This window comes from Anastrepha obliqua, chromosome 4 (genome assembly GCF_027943255.1).
Source record: "Anastrepha obliqua isolate idAnaObli1 chromosome 4, idAnaObli1_1.0, whole genome shotgun sequence".
NCBI classification, from domain to species: Eukaryota; Metazoa; Arthropoda; class Insecta; order Diptera; family Tephritidae; genus Anastrepha; species Anastrepha obliqua.
This window is the reverse complement of record NC_072895.1, coordinates 102,901,563-102,928,910: the sequence shown is the minus strand read 5'-3', so window position 1 is coordinate 102,928,910 and position 27,348 is coordinate 102,901,563. Positions and strand designations below refer to the sequence as shown.

Below are 27,348 nucleotides of genomic sequence, written 5' to 3'. Positions count from 1 at the left end.
TTGAGATCCAGTTTGTTCCTTGCACACCAGCCAGAGAGATTATCGACGTCCTGTTGTAGTAGATGACTATCCAGCACACTAGTGATTGATCGATAAACTTTAAGATCGTCTGCAAAAAGTAGGTATTCTGAGTTGAAGTCATTACCAATATCATTCACGAATATGCTGAAAAGAATCGGACCGAGGTGAGAACCTTGCGGAACACCCGAGTTAGCCACATATTCATCGGATAGGTGGCCATCCACTTTGACCTGGCAGGTGCCTACCAGCTAAATATGACCTAAGCCAGTCTAACGCTTTGCCGCCGACGCCATATTTCCTGAGCTTGTATAGCAAGATGTCATGGTCAACTCGATCGAACGCTTTTCTGAAGTCAGTATAGATGCTATGAACACAGGTGTTGGTATTCAGTGAGTTCAGTAGATAGTTGGTGTAGGCGAAAAGGTTAGTTGACGTTGAGCGGCTACTAATAAAACCATGCTGTCTTGTGGTAATGATTGGACCAAAAGCAGCAGAGAGTTTCGGTAGGATCAGCTTTTCAAAAAGTTTAGCCAAGGCCGACTGAATGCAGATTGGCCGATAATTCGTGACTGTATTCTTTGGACCTTCTTTATGAATGGGGCTGATGTACGAGAGTTTCCAGTCTGTAGGAAAAACACCACACTGCAGAGACGATTGGAAAATGTGTGTCAGCGGTTCACAGAGGCCATTGGCGCAGTTCTTAAGAAAGGCATTCGGTAGGCCATCAGGTCCCGCACCTTTTCTAGGATCTACGGAGTTCAGTTGCTTGAAGACATTGTCAAAGGTAACCTCAAAGTCATTTAGGTTTACCGATTGCGTGTTAGGGTGTGAGTGTGCTAGGGTTACGCTATCGTCAGACACCGGTGCATATATGCTTTTAAAGAACTGTGCAAATAAGTTACTGATATCTATGCTGTTTGCGAGTTTGCATTAATGAATTGAATAAATGAAAAAAATCAGATCTAATATTATCTTTTCCTTCACTATCTGTGTTTTGTTCTATACAACGATCAAACATTGTCGCACTTACCCTAATAATGTGGTGGCAACACCATAGTTTTTTATTTACCAATAATCAGCTGAGTGTACACAATTTATTAAATATTCTGCGTGGGCTTTTAAAAAAATGATGAGTGAAGAATTATTTACTGCAGAATTATCTGAAGAAATTACGGGCAAGCAAGATGATAAAGATGAAATACTGGACGCCTTAGAAGAAGTGGAAACAGTTGCGGAAATTGAAGTCGGGGAAAATGCGGAAATTACCGAAGCGGATTCTGGCGGTAATGAGTATTCAATTATTAAATTACATGATATTAATTTCTGTAATTTAGATGCAGAAAAACCGAATTTAAATAGTGAGATCAACATACAAGAAGCACGTCTATTTCAGCTGCCCTTAACACGAGTTAGAAATTTGATGAAACTAGATCCAGATATGAATATTGCTTCCATGGAAGCTGTTTTTGTGGTTACACGATCTACAGAGCTTTTTATAGAGTCGCTGGCGCGGGAAGCATTCTCATATACAGCACAATCGAAGAAAAAAACTGTGCAGAAACGAGACGTAGACTTGGCTATATCTTCGGTGGATAGCCTAATGTTTTTGGATGGCGCAATGAATTTTTAGTATGCACTACTTCGCATAATATAAATCGTGCTGAAATAGTATCTTTGTATTTTTAAATATTGTTAAGTTAAATTTTTGTAATAAAATGCAGGATTATTAAAATAAACTGTCACACATACCACAAAGGATATGAGTATGAGACTTATTTTATATTTTAGCAGTTTTCTAACACTTTGCCCGATCAGTGGTAGGAGGGATTTGTAGAGTTTGATTGGCCATAATGTCAGAGTTTCATTTAACCACCAAGTGCCAATTATTTTTTAATCCCATACACTTTTGAGGAATACTGTCAGTGATATTCCACGGACGAATACATGTTCGCTTCGCTATGGAAGTTACAGTATTTTTAAATGTTTTTATTACGATAGGGCAGACTTAATTGTCTAGAAACATTTATTAATGCAGGCTTGCACTAACAAATACCAAAAAGGAGTGAAATGTACAAAAACGCATGGAAATTGTCTAAGTGGTGATTGTGTTTAACATGTTTGAAGTCCTTAAAATGAAAAAAAAAAAAAAAATGCTAATACAACAAGAATTATAAAGCATAATTTTTTTTTATAGTATCTTACCTTCAGTTCCCTTAACACTCTTCAAATAAAAATCCGTTATCGTGTTTTTGTGTTTTGTTCATTTATTTTTAGTGTCATACTTAGATTCTATATTTATGTATTATATCTAACATTTGAAAATTTCGATTGTGTCCCTTTTTATTATTTCTTAATGTATCTGTACGGTATTGTATAATCATTTACACTTATCGTCATAATTGTGATTTAAATTGGCTGCGGCATATACTTACGTTCCAACGATAACACGCACACACATTTTCAATAATTTCCTGTTATTCTTATGTCTATTGGGGGTTTTATATTCAATCATAATTTATATAATTGTCGATGTTTTGTATTATTGAAATGAGTTTTACAAGTGTATATTATTTGCTTTTTGTTACTTCTCTCTTTTAATATTTTAATTTTAAAATTTTTGGTTGCTATGAAAACGTTTTTATATTGTAAAATGTACACTAATGAGTTTCTTTTTATTTTCAACTCCAGTTTTATATGTTGTTTGTTTTTCTTCAAAATTTAGTATCCGCGATACTTTAATTAATGTTAGAACAATTTGATGGTTTGATATTAGGATTTAAATATCATTCTCTCTTTTTGCTTTCAAAGATATTTTCTAACTCTGCAAGTTTATATTTTATATATGTATGTATGTTCTTTCGTTTATTCCTTTCTTTGTTTTGTTTTGTTTTGTAGATATTTTATATTGGATATTGAATAGATTAAACTAAACGTTGTTGTAATTTTTAATACGGTTAGAATTCGGACTTAATTGAAATGTTGTTCTCTTGTTCTCTAAAATGCTTTTTTAACCTTTTTAACGCAATTTTGGATATGGTGCCGAACGATATCTTACGCTTTCCCGTGAACGTGATCCTGCTTCGTAATGTGAGGAAGAGTGCGATCCCGATGTTGCAGGTCGGTATGAAGATGATGAGCGACCGTTGCTTGGTTTGGCTAATTTGGAGAGAATTTTGTGTTTTTTCGTTATATCTATGTACTTGGAGAATTGTAAATATTGTATTTAAAGTTTGATTGAATGGATTTTATTAAGCTATTATTTTAATTTGATTTCAAACTGCATCTTCAATCTTCCTTGGGCTTGTGTGTTTATATATTTTTTTAAAGGTACAACGAATTTAAATAACTTATAGACATTTGAATTTGGAACAAACGTTTATTTTTTGAATATTATGTGAATTTTTGTTTTTTTTTTCTTTTTGCATTCCTTCTGTTTTTAGTTAAGTTTAATGGAAAGTACATATATATTTTAGAATTTTTAACGAGTTTTTTTAGTGTTTATTATTACATTATTATTATTTCTTCTTAAAACCTGGCTTTTAGATTTTTTTTATAGAAGTCATTGTGTTGTTAAATGTATTTTATTCATAGTTAGTTCCACATTTTACTTTGTCCTGAGTTATTTTAATCGCACTTTATTTAAATTCGTTTTATTTTTTTCCTCTTTTAATTTACGTAGTTTAAATTTGGTAATACCGCTATGACGGAATTACATGACTCAGCTACGGTATTTTTATATGTATATTACGCGTTTAAAATAGTAATTAACGCAGTTCCCACGTGCAAATCAATCACGTGACTTGAAATATATGTATATATTTTCCTTTTATATTCCATCAACACATCTCATTACGTTATGGTTCATCTAAAGAATTAAGGTGCTTTCGTTTGAATTTTCAACTTACCTGCATATGCAGCAGTGTACGAGGATGAATGGGGATGATATTCCCGGCGGTAATCACGCTCGTAAGAACCACTTTCATAGGGAGCGTGATGTGTGCTTGAATGTTTTGCCGGCGGTGGCGGAGTATAACGATCATATTCGCCATGATGTTCATACAACTCGTGATCACGCGATCTAAAATACAAAAAAAACAAAAAAAAAAAAATGTATAGACAATTATTATAGCAAAATAAGTTATTAGGAGGGCCATAATACTATGCGATAATTTCTATACAAATTTCGGTTTCACCAACTCAAGACTGATTGATTAGAAAAGCAACAATATTTCCAAGAGGCTGAAGAAATACAGGCTTGCAGACATTTTCTTTTTATCAGACTTTTTGCTCAGTATGGAACGTGTAAATTTTTATAATTTTTTCGCCGGCTTTATACTCGAGCAACCACTAACACATGCAACTATTGTTACTTTTCTGATTGCAACGAAAAATACATTAGTAAAAAAATTATTTATACCTGTGCGACTTTACAAGACCATACCCCGGATCCTCCATAACATAACGAGCTTTCTCTAAAATAGAGTATACCTTTGGTTTTGATGATTTCTCAAATGTAGGTGGTGGCGGGGTACTGCAAAACACAATTATGCAATGAAAAATTATCATTTATCCGAATTGAAAAAAATTATGTTTTTCGACTTTCGAATCCAAATAAATGTGGTTGGCTGTACTACGTACTCCCGAATTATTGAAGTGGATATATACATACATACACATATTTGAAAACAATAAAATTAGAAACCAGATTTTTACATAAACTCACCGACAGCTATAAACCGCATGCTCACCGTATGACTTCGAGTAATGGGTTTTTTTGTACATACGTTCTTTGCCGTCCATTTCGCGCATTTGTTCCATGCGAATGTCATCGTTGGCATCTGGTATCATGAATTTTCTTATTTCTGCCAAAGCATAGGCCAAACGATGGTACGCTTCTGAAGGAGGCGCTACTGTTGATATTTCAACATGTAAATCTCGGCTAAGGTGCGCATACTTCGGATTCCCTGAGTTTCGTAGCTCCTCCTCCTTAGCATGATCGCGCATAGAATTGCGCCCCATGACAACCATTTTGCAAAATGTTTCTTCTTGTAGTTGTCGTAATGTATTACCTTTCGGTCCCAATATCTTACCGACAAAATTAAATTTTGGATATTCCTTAATAGGAAATAATACTTTTTGAGCGACCCGTATTGGTTTTTCACTGTAGACATTTGCATAGATTTCCGGCTTTGGAATACGCCCGCTTACTAAAATTTTCTCAATTTCTGAAATACAAGTTTATTAGTGTAGATACAGCCATATCAGTATATATCAAAATTGGGCAGAGACGCCGCCTATCACACACACACACAAACACATAGAAACTTACCGTCGTCTATTAAACGCTTACATACAGTATGGTCTTTTCCTAATGTCTTCTTTTCCTGCTCACACTGTTCAAGGTAAGCATTTGTTTTTTCATTTAGTGGTGGTGCGTCATGAGATTGCATGGGTTGACCATGGTCCTGTCCACGTCCATGACCATCCATATCACCACTACCGCCAGCTCCCGCGTTACTCCCACCACCGGCTTCTTCGTCAGTTCGCCTTTTTCTCTTATAATCACTGGTATCTTCATTGTAATCGCGATCATAATCTCTTGGCATATTTATTACTTTATTTGCAAATATAGACAATTATAGAAAAAAAACTTTTGTACACTTTTACTCCTCGACAAATTTTCACAAGCATACACTTTTTTCTTTGCGAAAAAGATGGAGACTGAAAAAGTGTTGCCAAATTACGTGTTTCACAGAAAGTGTAGACATTGTAAAAAGTTTAAAATGCATGCTGCTTGTACAGTAAGCCCAAATAATTTTAACTTATAACAAACATAAATGAATGAAATATTTATTTTTTCAGCATTTCATGGTGTTATGTTGTATTCGAAGTCTTTTCACTTCATTTCAGTTATATAACATTTTTTCTGGATTCTAATCTGATCATTTTGAAGAACTTTCATCGTTGCATTTCCGCATGCAATCATGCGGCTGCATTTTGACTTAGGCATCTCTGGTTTTCCGGCGAATGATTGTGAAAAGTGTCAAAAATTTTCGCCGTTTCAAGGGGAGGAAAATTAATAAAAGACTTGACAGGTATTTAGTCTGCCTGCAGCATATATGCCGTTGTCTAATTGTTTAAAATTATTGTGTTATTCGTGCTAAACAAGGGAACATAGCTTCTATAGATCACAATTTATGTAGATGTACTGACATAAGCATAAGGGTAAAGTAACTGCGTTAAGTTTAATTGTCGAAATATTGTACGCGATTGTAAGGGGTAGCAACGGTATGGCGGAAAATGGCATGCGTGTTGGAGGCGTCAGTGGTGCTGATGTTGGCGACTACAGTAATGGTAATCATGAACATGAGCTAGGTCAGGAAAATATAAAAAATACACCGCGTTTAAACGAAACTGCTCAAAAGTACATGCAGGAATTACTAGCTGAGCGATCGCGAATGGAGAATCATTTTCCCTTGGCTGTCAAGTTGATCGATGAGGGTAAGAATATATACGATGGATGGTATTCAAGATATCATAGATTATGTTTTCGGTAGCACTCGAACGTATTCAGCTAAACGGCCGCATACCCACGCGCGAACAATATGCAGATGTTTATCAACAAAGGACTATTCGACTCTCCCAAAAGGTGCACGTTCCAATTAAAGATAAAAAGGTTTGTAAGTCCATTTAAGTACGAGCTTTTATACAACTTGTACTATAAACTAGTGTTATTTGTAGTTTAATTATGTTGGAAAATTACTTGGGCCAAAAGGAAATTCACTGCGACGTCTTCAAGAGGAGACACAATGTAAGATTGTCATACTCGGTCGTTTCTCAATGAAAGACCGAGTGCGTGAAGAGGAGTTGCGAAACTCAGCTGATGCCAAATATGCCCATCTTAATTTGCCATTACATGTTGAAGTATCAACAGTTGCCCCACCAGCTGAAGCGTATGCTCGCATTGCATATGCTTTAGCAGAAATTCGACGTTATTTGATACCAGACAAACACGATGACATACGGCAAGAGCAGTTTCGCGAACTGATGGAGGATCCCGAAGCCGCTAAGAAAATCACTATACGTCAACAGCAACAGCAGCAGCAACAACAGCAAAACAATGCTCATTCAGTTGGCGGTAATAACAATAACTCTAATCATCGCCCAGGAGGGCCGGCAGGAGGAAGTGGCATGTACAGGTATTGCAGTTATTAAATTCCAACTTCTTGCTTTTATCTTCCCATATTTAAGTTAAGTTTTATGTTTTGGCAGCCGGAATTCGAACTTTATTCTAAAACGTATACTCCACAATAAATGCAACATACATGGAATTTAATCAATACACTCAATCGGGAATGAAAGAATACTTTCAAGTCACTTCTCCAAATCTCGTAATATTCTACAATCGTCCTACATTATCTCTATTAATGCCCTCCAATTTGTGGATGAGTTCAAAGATATTGGAGTAATTTTTGACACACATTTTTCTTAAGTCGTATCAACTTTATTGTTTCAGAATCTTACTCGATCTTAGGTTTTGTTAGATATAATAGTTAAAATTTCTCGGCTCCTTACACAATAAAACTACTGTTTATCACCCTTGTTCGGTCTCAGTTGGAATATGCCTTATTTATATGCCAAGAATCGAAGGGGCATATAAGATGTTTCTTAAATTCGCCTTAAGATCTTTAAAATTTTCTGATCCAATCCCCTTTGTTATTAGCTCCAGTCTGTTATTAATCAGCTTAGAGTCGATTGATTGCAGAAAGTCGATTTTATCGTTGATTTCGTGTTTAATTGAACTAATGGTGACAAAGATTGTGAGTTTCTGTTACAAGGCATTAACTTTCTTATTTCGGTGAAAATTTTACGAAGTTAATACCCTTTTTATCTCAAGAAATTCAAAAGGAATTCGAGTCTAAAAGTACGTTCACATATGCATTAGTTATCAATTAATCTACCTATTCACATATGACAGATTACCTGCAAAATTGACAATTGGCTGTCAATACTGTTGTGAAAGGGTTTTCTTCATAGAAATTATTTTGGGGGAATATTTCGGTGTTTTTGGTTTGTTTAATTATTATTAACGATATGAAGAAAAGACAAAAAGAAGGAATAGCTAATTTAATTGCACAATGTGCTGCTAATAATAAACAGTTGGAGGAAATCATAAATGACGTTTACTGAGGTTTCAAAAAATTATGGCAGCAATACGCATTCGAAATTCGATATTACATTTTATAATAAGTATCTTTTTATTATACACGCTCTTTTTCTGTTATATAAATGCATAGTTAATAATTGTTAACAAACATTTTATTAGAATTATGTCTACAAACCTGTTTTCTTTGCCGGCATCCATTTTATTTACCTTTTACTTGACGTTTTTCTTTACACGCGTAAAAATAATGATCTATTACACATAAAACACATGGTTGTATGCCAAAAAGTATGGTTATTATCAAGGATTATTTTATAATCTCAGATTTTGGGAGAGAAATTTTGTATGGGAAATCTCGCTTTTTAATTACGGATTGGGAGTTAAGCACGAAAAAGTAGATCATCTACTTATATGTGAACGTATTATAATTCTCCTATTGCTCGGGCTTTACGCGAATGTAATGAAATCTCGAATTCCCTTGTGTTTGATATTTCAATTTCTTGCCTTTACTCTCTAATATATTTATGAATTTATTGATCAAGTGGTCAGAACTTTTGTGTGTTTTAACTACATACATAAATAAATAAATAAACCCCGGCTTAACTGAACTCCTTGATCGAGTGACGTTCTAGGTTACCGGAATGATTCGGGGGTTTCCCGACTAAGGGTTGCCGCCCCAGTAAAGTAACCCTGCCTAGGGAACCGTTTATTATCGAGTGAACACCAAATTTCTTTCGTAATGAGTAGTGTGAACAAACGTTAATAATTGAAGAAAACCCAAATTTTGAAGCTGTAGAGGGGTATCTTGAAAGAAAAAAGAGGCACACCAATATGAAAGATTTTCTTGAACGTTCCCACGTAACCAAAACGACCTGGATTTATATCCGGCCAAAGACTGTCACTTCAACAGCATTCCCCGTATATGGATGACGAATGTTTATGCTGCTATTACAACAACTTTTTTGAAAAAAAAAAAAAAAAATTATAATTTTTATTTAAAAGAATGTTAAAATAATGTGTTTATTTAACGAATGAATTTTATAAAACTGTATAAATGACTGATTTTAAGTCTATGAACAACCTTGAATCAGTTTTCTCTACCAGGGTTGTATTGTGTAACTATTTTTGAATTTTGTTTTTCTTTTAGGCCTAAATACCAGCAGCAGTCTCATAATTACCATTATAATGATGAGGCTGTTTACTACCGATCACATAACAACTCTTACCATCAACCAAAACCTTATGTGCCAGGTGATAATAAATAATAATAAATAAATAATAAATATTAAAAAAAAAAATTTCTTCAGCTACCCAACGCTCAAACCTAATGCACTCCTCAATGCCGCCACAAGCTATTGTAAACGCTTCACCATCGGGATTGATACCAAATACATCAAATTATAGTGGGCGTGGATCGGTTATTAATAGCGGTGTACCATCCAATAACGTAAACAATTTACGATATCGTTCGTCATTGCCGCCTTATCAATTTGTAAAGAAATAATGGATTTACTTTACGTTGCTTTGTTTTCCATATTTCCTATGTAATCATGCACTTGCATACATATATATACATACAAACATGCATACATACGTTTGTTTACCCCTATAATGTTAGCATTTCGGCTGGCTGATGTTTAATTTGTTAACTAGTGTACTGGTTGCGTTATATAGGCGTAGTTATATTATTATATATACAATACATAAACACACATCTACATAAACACATACAAATACCCATTAATACATATTTATGGACATAAAGTTTTGCGTGTACAGAGCAAGTGTACCGTAATGCACATACATATTTATGCGTAGCCTTAAAACAAACTTTTTTTTAATAATTTTTCTTGAGTTTGTTCAAGAACATTTTTTGTTTTATTATTATTATTTTTTTTTTTTGTGTCTCGAAAGACTCAAAAACTTGTTTGTCTATTTTCATTTTTTTATTATCTAAACGCGAGAACTGGTGGAAAAGAACATATAACACTAAAGCTAAAACTGCATGAAGCTCTGAAAGAGAATTATTTATCCAAATATACTATGCATACGGTTTTCTTATTCTTATTGATGGTTGATTTTCTTTACACTTGAGTTGCTTTACGTCCATTCAAAAGCGATATGTATTGCATAGTAAATAAAAAGACAAGGGAATAAATGACTAAGAATGCGCCAAAAACCTGCAAATATGGTAAATATCTTTAAATATGTGTTTATTCTACTGTGAGCACATCGTTTATGCGTTGACGCAATTCAACTTATATTTTTGGAAAAAATTGTAATTTTTATAATCGTTATTGCTGTTAACAGCTGATAATAAAATACTTTTAATTATATATGATCTAACTTTGAAGTTTGTTACATTTGTTTTAAACGGAAAAACTTTCTATTCGTTTATTAAAAATTATTTGAATATCGATTATATTATATTATTAATATTTGTAAACTAAATAAAAAAAATATATATATATTAACATGTGGCAAATAGATTACAAACTAAGCAGATATAGAACACAACTTCAAATACAAATTTATGCCTCAGAATGTTTATAAAACGATAAAGGCTGTGGCAAAGATATATGGACAACTATTGTTTATATGTAAATAAGAAGCCAAGCTTTCTGAGCGCGTAAATTTGACAGATTGCCACGGTTATATACATACATACACATATAAATATATACATATAAAATACATATATGAGAATGCCTCTGTAAAGAAATAAAATAATACACAATTGACTTAAATAAAGAAATAAAAATTTCAAGTTTAATTAGAGCTATAAGTATTTATAATAAATAAATGATACTCTCATGTACGAATAATCGTTGAATTAAAATTGAAAATAAATCTCAAAATATATAATAAATACATGCCTATAGAAATTGTATTGCTCAAAAGTTATTCGGCGCAGAAAATACTGAAATTACGTTCGGGAAAGATTTCGCAAAAAAGGGAGAGAGAATAAGATTACATATATAAATAAAACGTTAATTTTTAACGGTAAATGAAAAAGATGATTTTACTACTTCACGCGCACAAAGTCGGTAAAGTTTTTCTTAATATCTTGATGTCTGAGTCAGCAACCGAAGTAATATATACTTAACTCTCATTTAGCGAGGAAACTTTTATGAGATTTCAACCTACTGGCAAGAGTTAATTTAAACAATATTTAAGCAAGACTGAGTCCGCAACCAAAGTAATATATACTTAGCTCTCATTTAGCGAGGAAACTTTTATGAGATTTCAACCTACTGGCAAGAGTTAATTTAAACAATATTTAAGCAAGACTGAGTCCGCAACCAAAGTAATATATACTTAACTCTCATTTAGCGAGGAAACTTTTATGAGATTTCAACCTACTGGCAAGAGTTAATTTAAACAATATTTAAGCAATATTAATTTCAATCATTGATTCAAATAAAGACTATTTTCTCACAATAAGACTATACTTTCGCAGCTATGTGTTATAAAGTACAAAATAAAAGTGGCGTCAGCCAGTAAAACTTAAATTTATTATGCATTGGCATTTCGATGAAATTTTTAAAATTTGCTTATTTTCTAATTTCGGCAATAGCTTCTGTGTGAACAAACCGTTTGCATAAAAACTACCATTCACAATAAACTCCGGGACAAATGGCGTCGTGTGACCAGATTAAAAGAATTAAGGTGAGTGCCAGTGAATAAGAAAATACATGAATAGGCAGATGGAAATGAAAATCGCAGAATAACTCTGCTATATACATCAAATAAGATTTGGGGTGGAAACAAACCGTAAAATTGCAGCAACAATGCAAATTTTATTTATGCAATGCGCAACGGAAATAATTTGTCATTTATATCGACTTTCATAAGAGTATTTTATGAATTTAGTATTGCATAGCAAGTTATGGGTTTTGCTTTTGCTTTGAAATGCTTTATACAAATGGCGCTATTCCTTGCTTTAAATGATAGCCTCCGGCAGAACTCCATTCACTTCTACAACAATTTCGCATTCTTTGGGCAACGCACACCTCATTACTTATAGCAAAATGCGTAGAAATCACAAATTATTAAGCAAAATGATTTATGCAAAAAACAAGAAATCCAGAAATTATGTCATCATTTTGTCAAATTTATTGAAGACGTGTTAAAAAGTATTTATTATATTACCAAAACAGGAATGAGTACAAATTTTTCTATGGTCATTCGGCAAAAATTTCTAAAATCACCTTCACTTTCCCATAAGATTTCTCTCAGCAGATGTGCTTTAAGACTGTTGTTCCCGTAACTCGAATAAAAGGTTCACCCATAGAGTCCGCTTCACAGGATCCACCCCTTTAATGAGATTTTCGAAATGAGAAAAAGATTACTTCTTTAGTTGACTGTTTCGTATGCGAGGAAATTAAAAGTAAAGCACAAATTCGCCTTATAGAGTGCAAGTTTTAACTAACGGTTATTACCTGGTTGAAATTGTCGCAAGCGAGATGTCGCAAGTGAAGACCAGTAAAAATACGAAGTATGCTTTATCGCACATCCTTCGTGGTAAGTGAGATGTTGCTTGGTTTCAACTGTAATTTTTGTAGGTTGACAACAATTTCTTAATTTTTTGCATTTTTTATTGTGGTGACCCATTGCGTAACTTCGCATTACAATAGCGTGCATGAAACGAAACTTTTTACCAGAGGACATATTATAAAAAAAAAGTATGCAAGACAGAATTTCGCTGACCAAGTGTCCAGTCAACGAAATTCTGTCTTGCTTGTAAAAAAATAAAATAGAACGGAAGTGAGATTTTCAAGTAGGTGAAGACGGTCAGAAAGCTATCTTACAGCTATGTAAATATAATATAACTGAGTGTGAAATAGAATGTTAGCATGCAAAATTATGCTTTCCGAATTCGCTGTGACGTCAACGCTGCAAATATACTAACAAAAAGAAGAGTAAGAGTAAGCGAAGTCAATAGAAACTGCCAAACACAAACCAAACACAAAAATGATATACACACAAAAAAAAGCATTTGGAGGTATTTTTATAATTCCTGCCTTCACAATTTCAGAAATTTTTAAATTACAGTATTACCAAGCCATTCACCGAATATTTATAAAAAAGTAATTTCTTTAACTTTGGTTTGTTCTGTATATACGATTGGTTTTATTTCTAGTGACGACGTCAACCGGTTGACAAAATCTCGAAGAAATAAGTAGCGGTTTTCGGAGGACGTCACCTTTAGTATTCAGTGTACCGTGTTGTTAACATCTGGTCACCCACATAGTATCTGCCCGGCAAAAGTCGGAATTTCGTGTTATATCTGTGGCGTCTTGTTTTTGAATTGTTGTGAAATATTGCGCGTAGAATAATGTCCATTATAGAAAAATTATCGATCCAGGGTATTCGTAGTTTTGGTTCAAATTCGGAAGATGTTCAGGTATGAACAATTTTGTTGCAACAACATGATAATCTAACCATTTGTATACATACATATGTGATGGGGAGATGCTGCTAGAAAGCGCTTAGTACTTAAATTTTTGACCGGATATAAGTCTGGGTTATCTGTTTCTGATACCTTAGTCATAGTTTTGAACGCAGATCATTTTAGTTACAAATAATTTTTTTCATAGACAATAACTTTTTCTTCACCGGTGACATTGATATTGGGAGAGAATGGTTGCGGTAAAACCACTGTGATTGAGTGCCTCAAATATGGGCTCACTGGGGAGGTGCCGCCTGGCAGTGACCGCGGTCGAAGCTTTGTACACGATCCGAAAATATTCAATCAAGCAGGCACATTGGGGCAAGTTAAATTGGAAGTTAGCAACCTACAAGGAAAACGAATATCCGTTTGTCGTTCTATGAAGATATCAAATAAGCGGGGCAAGTATTCATTTGAAACGCTGGATGCGACTATGAACTATATAGACAGTAAGAGCGATGGCAAGGGCTCTACGAACTCCATTAGTAAGCGTTGTGTGGATGTCGATGTGGCTATGTGTCAGTTTATGGGTTTGTTGAAAGTTACATTTGTAATGATTTCGAGTGATGAAAAAATTCTTTTACTTAGGAGTGTCGAAGGCTATTATTAACAATGTGTTATTCTGCCACCAAGAGGATTCAAGTTGGCCCTTGGACGAATCTAAAAAGTTGAAGGAGAAGTTCGATGCTATTTTCGGTATGACAGAGTTTAATAAAACCATTGAGAGGATCATAAAAATGCGTAAAGAGGAGGCTGACAATTTAAAAGTGAAAGGTGAGCCTGTATTAATATTCCTATAATTTAAATATAATATATTTAATAGAAAATTAGTTTCGTTTGCCTGTGAGCTCATTAGTAGGCAGCGAACATAGTTATTTACATATATTTTCAATGGCAACTTATTATATTTGTATGCATATTGTAACTTTTTCTTATAGAGGCGGACTTACGCCTTCTTGCACACTTGAAACAAGAAATGGATGATAAGTCACTGACTTTAAAAAAGGCACAAGAGAAGTGTGCAGCCATACAGCAGGAGTGTGAGCTTTGTGAGGAGGAAATGAAGCCAATTGATGCGCGTTTGCTGGAAATTCGCAACGTTGAGTATGAAGTGGGGAAGTATCAGGCGCAAAAAGTAGAGATAGAAACTGAGTAAGTAGCCAGAATTTAAAATGCATTGAGTAACCTCATCAAATTTTCTTTCCTATTCAACGCAGACAAAAGAATTGCCAGGAACAGATATTGGCTTTGAACAGCAATATAAAAGTGCCATTTGAAGGTAGTCGAGAGGAATTAGAGCAGGAAATTTCTGACTTCGGTCAGAAAATGCTTGAGAAAAAGCGGCGGCGCAATGTTCTAGATAAAAAATTGAACGATTCAAAAGTAGAAGAAAAAACACTACAAAAGCGTTTCACTGATTTGGATAAAAGACGCATATTGCTAATGCAGCAGTGTCAAAAGGAACAAGAATGCGTTTCGAAACGCGCCGAACAATTGAAAACACTTTGCCAACATTTAGAAATTACGCTTACCGAAGATCTAGAATTTCAGCCTGAGTGTGTGGCAGGTGTGTTGGAGAGAGTTAAGCACTCATTGATGGATAAAGAGCGTATTATAAGCGAGAGTGTTGCCCAAACGGATGAAGAGGATCGTGGCAGGCAAGCAGGAATAGATTGCCAACGCGTTGAGCTCACTAAAGTGGAAGAGGGAATCATAACGCATGAAAAGCAAAAAAAGGTCAATGAAAAGGAATTGGAAACTATCACGAAAGAGATTGCTGAAATAGAGACTTCTGCGCGGCGCATCAAAACTCTGTCTAAAAACATAGATAGTCTGATTAAACTGATGGACGAAATGAACGGTAAATGCAATCAAGAGACGATGAGAGCTGATATAGCTGAAAATAAAGCGAGAATTGTAAAGTTGCAAGAACAATTTCGTGAATTAGACGCACGACTAACCAAGTTGAATATGATGGCCAAATTAATTGCCGAAATCACGTTGAAACAAAAAGAGTTGGAGAAGAAAGAACAGGATGCACGCCGTGTAAAAGGCAAGCATGCAGATAACTTTAAGAAACTCTTTAGCCGCACCGTCGAGTCTAACTACAAGCGAGCTATGCAAATATGCAGCGAGAAATTGCGCGACTCTATCAAGGAACTTAGTGGAAAGTCAAACAAATTGCAGTTGGAACAACAGTCGTTTGAGATAAAGCGTAAAAATTTAAAAGCTGAACTCCTTAAACTGGAAAAGGAACTCGAAGAAGCAAAAGAGAAGGTTTACGAGGCATGCCATGCAGCATCATATGAGGATACGTTGGCCAAAAGTAAAGCCGCCATGGCAAAATATCAGTTGGAACACGGGGCGTTACTGTCAGCGGAGGCTATGTACAAAAGGTATTTGAACTATAAAAATAATTTTGATTTGAAAAATAATTTTGTTATTTCTTGCATTTGCAGATATATAGAAAAAGTTACAGAAGAGCCTTGTTGTCCGTTGTGCCATAAGGACATGACCAGCACTGAGGTATATTAATATTGGCATGCAGGCGCTTATATCAATTTTGATTATTCTGTTCACTTTATGCTTAAAGGCCACTGATATCACAATGGAGCTATCTGATGAGATCAATCGCCTGCCGGAGAACATAAAACGCACTGAAAAGCTATTAAAAGCAGAGCAAAAGAAGTATGAAAATCTGTTGCACATTAAATCGGTAGTAGAGACGGTGGCTAAATTGGAATTAGACATCCCAAAGAAGAAGAAAGAACTCGCCAGCATTGAAGAGAAGCTAGCCAAGTGCGTAGAAGACACTGAATCACTCCAAATGCTCTTATCTGAACCGACTACATCATTGGAGTTGGCTGACTCGATGATGGGTGATGTATCACTGCTGGATGAGGCCATGAAAGAGGTTACGCGTCTGAAAAATGATATTGAGCAATTGAATGTGAGTGCGAGCATTTAATTTTAGCTATGTAAAAGTATAAACAATTTATAATTCACAATATATACTTACATATGTATGTATGTACACATTGAAAAACAATACTCAGGCAAAGCTACCTCCTGATTTTGAGTCTGACGCTAACTTAGACGATCTACAAATGCTAAAGTCTGGTATATCTGAGGAGCTTGATGCAGAGCGTCATACCTTGGAGGAGAAGCAAGCGAATCTTGAAAAGATTGTGAGTGCAATTAACAAGATGCAAGAACAAAAAAATTCGTAAGAGCAAAAATACTCGCAAAAAAATTTGGAATCAATCAAATTTATTTAAAAATTTCGTACATCTTTCAGCTATCAAGATGAACGTATAAAACTCCAGGAAGGACAGCAATCGTTGGCGCAGCTACAAGAACGCCAGACAGAATTGAAAAATTTAATCGAAAGCGGAACTACGGAAATTAAACAATTAAAAACTAAATTGCCTGCTTTGAAGCAAAAGCTAAATGCTCTAATTGCTGAGAAGAATCGCATTCTGGAGACGTCGCGTAAGCGTGTGGCCAAAATGCAAACCGAGTTAAATTCCTACAAGAAAATCGACCACGATATACAGCGGTGAGTGGCAAATCTTTATAAGAGTATCTTTTTTTAAGTTGTGAAAAATTCGAAAACGAATAATGCTTTTTGAGCCCATTCGCTGTGCTATTGGCAATTTCTTCCCAAATTCTTGGTACACTGAAACGTGGATTACCAAGATTACCGATTCGAAAGGCCAAATTTTTATTTAATTTAAGGTAGTAGTCTGGTAACTTACACGTTTTTTGAGGCCATGTTTGGGACATTTTTTGGAAGGGAAAATAAAATTCAATCGGTTTGATTTTCTGATATGTTATTAAAGGTATCAGAAGGTGTACAAAAAAATTTTTTTTTTTTAATGCTTTGATACTATTTTTGTACACTGCAGCAAGCGGCAAAAAAAAGAGGTACAGTGGCTGGCCGGCGTGATTTCGTCACTTGTGGTCATCTGAAACAGAAAAAACAAATTGCTTATTAATCAGTGTGCTTGTCGTTCTGGCGGGTAGTAAGATCAAATGATTTTGACAAAAAATAACAAAATGGCGGACCTCGTAAGAAAATTGCCTTTTTTTTTAAGTGGAAATCGGACTAAAAAATGGAAAGTTAGGGACGAAATAAATTAAATCTACTACCCGCCAGAACTATTGATGTGTAGAAAAACATATCTAAATTTCAGCTCAATCCGTTAGATAGAAAATTTGTTTTCACGACGGCCATCCGGAAAAACGTTGTTTTGAGAAAAACGCGTTTAAAGTTTTACCGGCTTAGCACGCGCAAGTACGAGCCGCTCTCATGTATGTGCTATAATTTCGTCAATATTTCGAATTTCGGTCTAAAATTTGTACAGTATATTACCAATATATCGCACTTTCAAAATATGTAAAAAACCGAAATTCGAAATTTCCAAAATAAGTTACCAGACTACTACCTTAAATTTAAAAGCATTTAGTTTCTAGTGTAGCTAGAAGGGTAAACATTGTTACTACTAATATATTTAATTTCTTACCATTTACTTCTGACATTTTCCATAGACTAAATGACGAAGTGTTTGAATTTCAATCGTTAAATCTGGCAACCGAAATCGCCGATATGAAAGAGTCAATTAAAACATGCAAAGTGGCGGTCGAAGCAAAGGTAAGAATTTAAATGAAACATTTAAAAACAATTTAAAACGAAGCAAAGGTAAGAATTTAAATCAAAACTATCAAAACTTTGGTGGTCAATCAGGGACTGGAGAGTCCTTGCCGAAGATTCGTGTTCGGACCACAGGTATATTGAGTTTCAGTATGGCAAGGAGGCACAAATGCCATTGCCCTCTAGAACCCCCAGAAAATAGGCTGGCAAAAGCTTGGGGGGGGGGGGGGGGGGGGGAGGGGGCATTGCGGGGCTTTGAAGTGACACCACCAAGACTTCGGAAAGAACAGGGTATTGAGGTGGCAGTTAAGAAACTCAGTGCTGCCTTAATTGCTCCAAACATTGAGGCATGAGTCCATAAAATTTCTAAACCGGGCTCTCAAGACTAATCTTACTGAGGACTGGGAGCAATGCCGTTAAGTTCACAGGAACTACAAGCAGCTAATTCGGTAGACGAAAAGGGCTTCTTTTATGGAGTTCTGCGGCGGTATTGAATCTCGTGAGTGACACGGCGAAATTGGTTAGGATCCTGAAAAGGGATCCAACCGCAAAGCTGAGGTCACTTTGGAAACCTGATGGCTCCTTCACGGAGAAGTAAAGTGAGACGTTCAGCTTGCTAATGGACTCTCACTTTCCAAGTAATCAGATAAGCATTGGCCGGTAACAGTCTTTAACGAAAGAGGCTTTCTAGCCTGATGCTAACATGGGTCTCGGGGCACGTGGGTATCGTTGGTAACGAGAAAATTTCCTTAGCTACGATGGGCAATCAAAGCCACGGTTAGCAAATGGGTTTTTTACAACCCTCAAGCAAGCATGGCAGGCTGAGAGGGGCTGCAGATGTACTAAACTGATGTTACCTGTCGTGTCCGACCTACAGCAGAAGGGAATGCAGACAGCTGGTTGGACTGATGACGGGCCACTTTCTGTGGGCGAAGCACGTGGAAAATGTAGGCATCTCAGACAGTGTACTCTGCCCAGCTTGTGAAAAGGAGGATGAGACGGCGAACCACTTCCTGTGCGTCTTCCCCGCCTTCGCTCGAATCAGGTGTGAGGTCTTTGGCACTGATGTGTTCAGAAGCGACTATCTACTCAGATTTCTTCGGAGGTCGTTTAGACTTAAATAAAAGTTAAAGGGAATCTGAGTGCAGTACAATGGGTTTAAATGTGTCTGAGTGCTGTACTTGCTAGTTATCCCAACAAAAAAAAAAAAGAATTTAAATTAAAAAAATTTAAGAACAATTTTTACGAATCAAATATTTCGTGTTATCATCGTTGACTTTTTTCGTTAATTAGGCAGAAGAAATTGCCAAAACATCAAATGAGCTTGAGGTGATCAAAACAGAATGCCTGCAGCAGGAGACTCTGGAACGCGATCTGAGAGATAATCGTGAAATGAAAATACTGCAGGAGAAAAAGGCCGGCATTGATGTGCGAGTTGAAGCATTGGCCAAGCAACTGGGGAAAATGGATTTCCCCAAACTGTCGCAGGAAAAGAATTCTCTGATTAAAAAACGCGAAAAGGGTATACACATTTGGCTCACACAAGTAATACATACCGACTTTATAAATATTTAATAAATCACTTTTAGGTACTGTACATAAGGGTGAATTACTCGGCAAAATTGGCGAAGTTAAGAATCAAATCAAGAAATTAGAAAGCGAGATAAATGAACCGAAATTCAAGGATTCGCTCGAAAATTATCGTCGCGCTTTCTACGAAGTTAAGACTTCACAACAATTGAAAGAGGATCTTGGCCAGAGTAAGATAAGCTTGGAATGGTCTCTCATGAAATTTCATAAGGAGAAAATGGAACGTATTAATCGTCTCATACGTGAGTATTGGCGTTTAATTTATCGCGGCAACGACATTGACTACATACAAATACAAACCGATGAAGTTGATTTGAACGCGAATGCCGATCGTCGGCGCAATTATAATTATCGTGTGGTGCAGTCGAAAAATAGTTCGGAGATTGAAATGCGCGGCCGTTGTAGTGCCGGTCAACGTGTGTTGGCCTCGTTAATTATACGCATGGCGTTGGCCGAGACATTCAGCAGCAATTGCGGTGTGCTGGCTTTGGATGAGCCGACCACCAATTTGGATCGTAATAATATTTTGTCGTTGTGTGAGGCATTGAATCGCATCGTAGACGAAAGGCGCATGCAATCCAATTTTATGTTGATCATAATTACGCATGACGACGATTTCATCTCCACCTTGGGAAAGATAAACACCTATCATAGAGTGTTTCGCAATGATGAATGCAAATCGGTTATACGTAAAGTAAAGGTGTCTTAAGTTCCATTTACCAAATACATATAAATTAAGATAAGTATTTCCTAAAAGAAAAGTTACCCAATATATTTTTTATTCAAACATTGTAACTGGTGATATGCATTTTTATACTCACACTTATATTTATGCAGAGCCTTTCACTCGTAACAAAGGATCATCATCATAAATTCCTACAGTTCCAGTGTGGAACTTAGGGCCACAACTAATTTCTTCCATTCGAGTCTGTTTTGCGCCAATTGCTTAAATTCATATTTTTCAATGGGTCGCAATTGTGGACGGTTTGGTGGGTTGTCGTTCTTTTGAACAATATTTGCCCCATTATTTTCATACCAGTTCACAGCAAGACGGCTATAATTTTACACGATGCTAAATCGGGCCAGAACAGAACTGAGTCTGTATGCTGTTTTATGAATGGCAGCAAACGTTTTTCCAAACACTTCTTCATATAAATTTCTTGATTTATGGTGCCTGTGGTAATGAACGTTTGGCTTTTCATATCCCGCACTGGCGAATTGCTTGTCAAACTAAATTTTTTTTTTTTGGGAACTTGTCCCATATTTTTTAGCATAAAGGCACCTAGGACTCCTTCCAGATTGGAATTTTTATGCTGCTACAATAACAACAACCCTAAATAATTATTTATGGTAGGGGGTTAGGGGAAGTCAGAGGCCCGAAAAAGTGATGATTTTCAATAATTTGTTCTGCTAGTCAATTGCTTTATTTTACAAAAATAAAGACATAGCGTTAATACATCATTTTTCGACTTGACTTTAGCAAAATTTCAAAAAAATTATCGGAGTTTGTGTGGAGCCAGTATCTCCAGAAGTCCCTTGCGGTGATCATCACAAGTTCTTGGGCATGCATCTAAAATCAATCGGACAAGAGAAATTAGTTTTATTAATAGATAATCTTGTGCATGATCAAAGCTTTTTTTTCAAAATTAACAACATGGCGACCTCAGGAAATATTTTTCATATTTTCGAGAAAAAAACCGACAACTAATTAAATTTTTGAAAAAAAAAAAAATCGATCGAAGGCACGAGTTTTTTATGTCTTTCAGAAGCAGTATAAATTTTATTGAAATCTACCAAGCGGTTTTTAAGTTACAGTGATCACCAGTTCAAAAAACATAGTTTTGAGAAAAACGCATTTAAAGTTTTGCTATCGAGCTTCTGAGCGGTCGAACGCCCTTTGTTAATTGTTGAATAACTCGAAAAGTATTTGTCGGATTCACTTCAAATTTTCACACAATATTTTTGAGATATTGTACTTAAAAAAATCGAATGTTTTGAAAATTCTGACTACCCTAACCCCTTATATGAGGTGGCGCAAAATTAATCACTCTATCCGAAGATTTATAATTTTTGCAAATGGCGCCGTGCCTGCGTCGTCTGCAGTATGCAAACAGACAAATGCGTGAATAAGTTCAAATAAAGATATCCGCCTTATATATGGTATGTGCATACGCATGTACAGCATAATAAATTCTTCATAAACTTGCTTGGATATAAATTCGGGTCATACCGGAATCCCTTGCGGCGACAGGTGTAAGTAAAAGATGTGGATTATTTATTTTAAATACTTCTCATATTCCGAGGCACTAACAATAATTGTTGTTTTGTTTTTTATTCCATAAAATATGCTGTATTTTAATGAGTTCATAAGTGAATCATAAACGTTAAATACTAAATAAATATGTGTTAGATTATAATGCGTGTTAATAAATATTATACTTTGTAAAACCAAAAAAAAAGTTTAATTATTTGATAAAATTATTTATGGTTCTGTCCAAAACTGCAAACTTTGTTTTTTAAGGTCAAAAGGAAGTTTTCACGTGTGAAGTTGACCAATTAAAATGAGATTCGGCCGACTAGCAAGTTTTAAACTAAATCTTTTTCAAGTTAGAGCAAATATTTTTATCTCCACCTACTGTTGACACTGATTTTCATCGTAACGTTATGTTTATATTTAGTCCTTATATTTGGGGCACTTGAAAACTTTTGTCGCATAACTAGAAAGGGGGCATCATCGTACGGTAGCGTTGAAGAGGAACTTTCGACTCGTTACCACATAGTAGGTTTTACATTAACCGTTCAGCAGCATTCCACGAAAAATTATATTGTTACAACAACAACCAGGAGTTCTCGCCTACAAATTTCAATCTCTTTCCACTCCCAAAATAAGTGCGCAGTTTGGGCGAAAACGTGTATAACTACGAGGGGTGCCTTTTATATTTCGGGATTTGGCAACCCTGATGTTGCAATCTGGCAACTGACAGCTGTATCACAAAGTTTGACATTTTTTGGCTTTTACGTACTCAGAACGTTTTGAAATACCAGCGCTATTTGTGTTGTTTACAGTAACTTAAAAGATTCATCTTGGTCCAAAAATGGAATTAAATCGTGAACATTTTCGTGCGATTATTTTTTACAACTTTCGACGTGGATTAACTCAGCAACATTGCATGGATGAACTTAATTCATTTTTTGGCGATCAAGCTCCATCAAGGCCCAGTGTTTATCGATGGTATGGTGAATTCAATCGTTGTTGTAGTTCACTCCAAGACGAATTTCGTGAAGGTCGTCCAAAATCAGTTGTTGTTACGAAAACCATTGATGCTGCGCGCGAACTGATATTGCAAGATCGTCATGTGACCTATCGTGAGATTGAGACAATCTTAGGCATTAGTGGGACCAGCATACATTCAATATTGCATAAACATTTGACTGTCAAAAAAATTTGTTCGCGTTGGATCCCACTCAATTTGTCAATCGCTCAAAAAAAGGCTGGTGTCGATTGGTCGAAGCAAATGCTCAAAATATATGATCGCGGGGCTTCGAAACACGTCTATGACATCGTGACAGGTGATGAATCATAGATTTACGCGCATGAGCCCGAAAGTAAACAGCAGTCGACTGTATGGGTGTTTCAAGATGAGCCAAATCCAACAAAAGTTGTTCGCGCACGAAGTACTTCCAAGCAAATGGTCGCCTGTTTTTTCGGAAAAACTGGGCATGTCGCAACAACGCAGAACAGTAAATTCTGAGTGGTACACAACCATTTGTTTGCCAGATGTCTTCCAAGAAATTAGGAAAACCAATCGCCAAAGACGGATAACTCTTCACCAGGACAATGCGAGCTCTCACACATCGGCTCAAACAACTGCATTTTTGAGCACCCAAAACATCGAATTAATGGGTCATCCACCGTATAGTCCTGACTTAGCACCGAATGACTTCTTTTTATTCCCGTACGTAAAAACCAAACTGAGAGGTCAACGTTTTTCGACACCTGAAGAAGCGATTGCGGCATTCAGAATGCATGTTTTGGAGGTACCTCATTCAGAGTGGCAAAAGTGCTTCGACAATTGGTTCAAACGCATGCAAAAGTGTATAGATCTTCATGGAGAATATTTAGAAAAACAATAAAGTGATTTTCGATGATTAAAATTTGTTTTTCTTTTTTTAATCCCGACATATAAAAGGCACCCCTCGTATGGAGGTAAGGTAAAACAAGTAAGGATAGCGCAATTCGGTTCGGACCGCACTTTATATACCCACGCACATTTTAGATAATTACAATTATATTGGAGAAGGGCGTGGTTGCCGTCCGATTTTGTCCATTTTCAATACGAACCTCTCATTGAAATATAATAATTTTTGTTCGAGTTGTCGTGTGCACGGACGGATGGACGGCTTGGCTAATCGACTCTTCTCAACATTCAGAGTCTTTTGGTAAGTATGTGACTTTTGGTAAGTAAGGACTACAATTTAACTCAAGAAATTAAGAGACATGTGGTTATCGTCGCTATATGTGCAAATCACAACGATATAGAAATCTCTAATTTTCTTAAGTATCCCCGTTTATTCGTTCATAAAGCTCGCCGTGAATTGGAAGCATCGGGCGGGAATGCAGAGTCTGATACAAAACGCAAAAAACACGAGGTTCTGACACTGTCCGATCTGCAGAATTGTTTCAAAAAGTGCAAGCGACTATTGACGAGGATACTTTAAAATCATTGAGAGCCCTTGTATCGGTATAAATTCTACTTTATGCGCGGAAGAGAGTTTATGTCGGAGCAAACTCGAGAACAGCATGTAATCTGATTAAAACGGCTTTTAAACAAAATTGAACAACGTGAAGAGCCTGATATGTTATGGTTTTTTCTGATGAATCTAATTTCGACCAAGACTAAAGATCAGCTGAAGACTGTTGTTCTCCCGACAATCGGTTCTACTGTACCGGAACGACCCAGATTTACTATATATCCGGCCAAGGACTGTCACTTCAGCAGCACTCCCCGTACATGTATGGGGAATGTTTTTGCTGCTACAACAACAACAACAACCATCTGCAATAGAGACAGATCGTTATGCTCCAATCCTGTCGTATGCACACGAAGTTTCCAGCCACTGTTATGGTTTTAGGTGTTGTGAGCGCCAAAGGACATGTACTCTACTCTACTCTACAATTCTTTACTTAAGGATTTCGAGTGAACTCTGCTACATATATCGAAGTTCTAGAGACAGTAGTGACCACATAACACCGAACTTATGGTTGTTGTTGTTGTTGTTGTTGTAGCAGTATCTTCGCTCTGTCAGTGTAGTGTAAATTACCGGTCGTCTTCGTCTAGCTCATCTAACGGTAGGCCCAGGAAACTGGCAGTTTCGACGGGTTGGGTCCAGAGGGAGAGAGGTGTTAGATGAGTGGGTTTGATGGGGCATGTGAAGAGGTGGTTAGTGTCGTGCGGGGTACCTTCACATGCAGGACATATGTTTAGTATGTCGGGGTCGATTCTGGATAGGTAGGAGTTTAACCTGCTACAATATCCAGAACGTAGTTGTGCCAAGATTACGCGGGACTCTCGAGGAAGCTGGAGCTCTTCGTCTGCGATAGGTGGTGGTTGGACTCCGATAACGGCATTCGGGGGTCGGGAGCTTAGGAAGGTGGTAAGTGTCTCCCGATGAATGTCGTTAATAGCCTGTCTGTATACTGTCTGATCCTGGAGAGGTCTGTCCGTTTTGTCCTGGATCTCGTCCACGTAGTTGAGGAAGTGTCTCCTGATGTGCCTGGGAGGTGGCTCAGGCTCGAGCAGGTGTCTGCATGGGTGAGGCCTACGGTGACACCCAAGCAGAAACTGCTTACCGAGCATTTTGTTATGCTCCTTAACCGGGAGCATGTGCGCCTCGTCATGTAGGTGGTGAATAGGGGACATCAGGAGACATCCTGTCGCGGTCCTGATGGCAGTATTCTGGCAGGTCTGAAGCTTCGTCCACTGCGTATCACTGGTTCCAGGCGACCAGACAGGCGCGGCATAGTTCAGAACCGGTCGGCCTATTGCTTTGAAAGTCGACAGCAACATTTCTTTGTCTTTGCCCCAAGTGCTGCCGGCAAGCGACTTGAGGACCTTGTTGCGATTCTGTACTTTCGTTGCAATAGCGGTTGTGTGCGCCGAGAAGGAGAGCAAGCTGTCAAAGGTGACTCCCAAAATTCTGGGGTTGTTTATCGTCGGAATTGGGGTATCATCGACGTGAACCTGAAGTGGCAGCTTGACCTCCTTTGTCCAGGTGGTAAATAGGGTCGCCGTGGATTTAGTGGGAGAAAGTTTTAAGTTTCTCGCAGTGAAGAAGCGAGAAAGGCTGGCGAGGTAGTCGTTTACTTTTGAGCATAGGCCATCAATGTCATTGCCCGACGCCATTATCGTGCAGTCGTCGGCATATGAGACCAGTGAGACTCCCTCTGGTGGCTGGGGGAGTTTCGAAATATAGAAATTAAAAAGCAAGGGTGAAAGGACACCACCCTGCGGTACTCCTTGCTTTATTTTTCTTTGTTTTGAGGTTTGGTCTCGAAATACTACCGACGAGTGACGACCACTCAGGTAGTTCGCGGTCCACCTCTTCAGCCCTGGCGGGAGTGTCGACTGTAAAATGTCATCTAGTAGCGTGGCGTGGCTGACTGTGTCGAAAGCCTTTTGTAGGTCCAACGCTACTAGGACAGTCCTCTCGCAGGGGCGGTTTTGGTTGAGGCCGCGGTTTACCTGGGTGTTTATGACGGTGAGTGCCGTGGTGGTACTGTGCACTCTACGGAAACCATGCTGGTGTGGGGCTGGAGTCAGGTGTTGAGTGAGGAGTGGGAGTAGAAGGCAGCCGGTTCTACGTTACCGGAATGACTCGGGTTTTTACTCCCGACCAAGGGCTGCCGCCCCAGTACACTAGCCCTGTCTAGTGCACCGTATTTTACCCGAACTTATGGTCCTCTATCTCTCTGAAATCCATAAGCATCCATAACATCATTTCTTCTCTGAAGGCTGCAATCAATACCTTTATGCTCTTTAAGAATAATCATTTGATTGGGTATGCAAATCGGGCATTCGGGCCCGGATCGAAATTTCATTAAATTTTGTTCAAAACAAAAGCTAATCAGTTTTACTCTGAAGTTGTCGGCAAATACCGTACGCGCCCTGTATATGCTTGCATTAATCTTAAATTTATGTTTTAACGATGGAAATTCAAAGAATTTGTTTGAAATTTTGTTATTCCAACCAAATTTCGGCTTCAGACGCCTTAAAAATGTTGCAGACAACCTATGGGGACACTGCTCTATCGCGTGCACGTGTTTTCCAGTGGTACAAATCGTTCAAAGAGGGCCGTACATCAACCCAAAAAACCACGCCAAAGTCGCTCAAAAATTAAGGTTATGCTGACTGTTTTTTTCGATTACGAAGGTGTGGTGCACTCGGAGTTCCTTCCGCAAGGCCGATC

The 27,348-nt window shown here is 37.0% G+C and overlaps 4 protein-coding genes across 4 annotated transcripts; 3 read left to right on the top strand and 1 right to left on the bottom strand.

The window, feature by feature from the left end:
* The first annotated feature begins 1,087 nt into the window (after positions 1-1,087).
* LOC129245074 (DNA polymerase epsilon subunit 4) lies at positions 1,088-1,779 on the top strand. The gene is made up of 2 exons (XM_054883044.1): positions 1,088-1,304; positions 1,356-1,779. Exons 1-2 carry the CDS (start codon positions 1,148-1,150, stop codon positions 1,649-1,651), a joined length of 453 nt encoding a protein of 150 aa, XP_054739019.1. The 5' UTR covers positions 1,088-1,147; the 3' UTR covers positions 1,652-1,779.
* A 494-nt stretch (positions 1,780-2,273) lies between these two features.
* Positions 2,274-5,744, bottom strand: LOC129245510 (KH domain-containing, RNA-binding, signal transduction-associated protein 2). The gene is made up of 5 exons (XM_054883707.1): positions 5,351-5,744; positions 4,745-5,246; positions 4,439-4,552; positions 3,927-4,099; positions 2,274-3,177 (listed from the first exon to the last, which is right to left on the bottom strand). The coding sequence occupies exons 1-5, from the start codon at positions 5,625-5,627 to the stop codon at positions 3,038-3,040; spliced, it is 1,206 nt and encodes a 401-aa protein (XP_054739682.1). The 5' UTR covers positions 5,628-5,744; the 3' UTR covers positions 2,274-3,037.
* Positions 5,745-6,082: 338 nt separating this feature from the next.
* On the top strand, positions 6,083-11,054 carry LOC129245268 (uncharacterized). Its single transcript, XM_054883343.1, has 5 exons — positions 6,083-6,522; positions 6,579-6,697; positions 6,763-7,220; positions 9,333-9,436; positions 9,493-11,054. Exons 1-5 carry the CDS (start codon positions 6,312-6,314, stop codon positions 9,687-9,689), a joined length of 1,089 nt encoding a protein of 362 aa, XP_054739318.1. The 5' UTR covers positions 6,083-6,311; the 3' UTR covers positions 9,690-11,054.
* A 2,280-nt stretch (positions 11,055-13,334) lies between these two features.
* On the top strand, positions 13,335-20,676 carry LOC129243920 (DNA repair protein RAD50). Its single transcript, XM_054881371.1, has 12 exons — positions 13,335-13,592; positions 13,786-14,167; positions 14,226-14,411; positions 14,576-14,789; positions 14,855-16,033; positions 16,097-16,163; positions 16,231-16,587; positions 16,694-16,863; positions 16,936-17,196; positions 18,189-18,291; positions 19,585-19,813; positions 19,881-20,676. The coding sequence occupies exons 1-12, from the start codon at positions 13,524-13,526 to the stop codon at positions 20,588-20,590; spliced, it is 3,927 nt and encodes a 1,308-aa protein (XP_054737346.1). The 5' UTR covers positions 13,335-13,523; the 3' UTR covers positions 20,591-20,676.
* Positions 20,677-27,348: the final 6,672 nt, after the last annotated feature.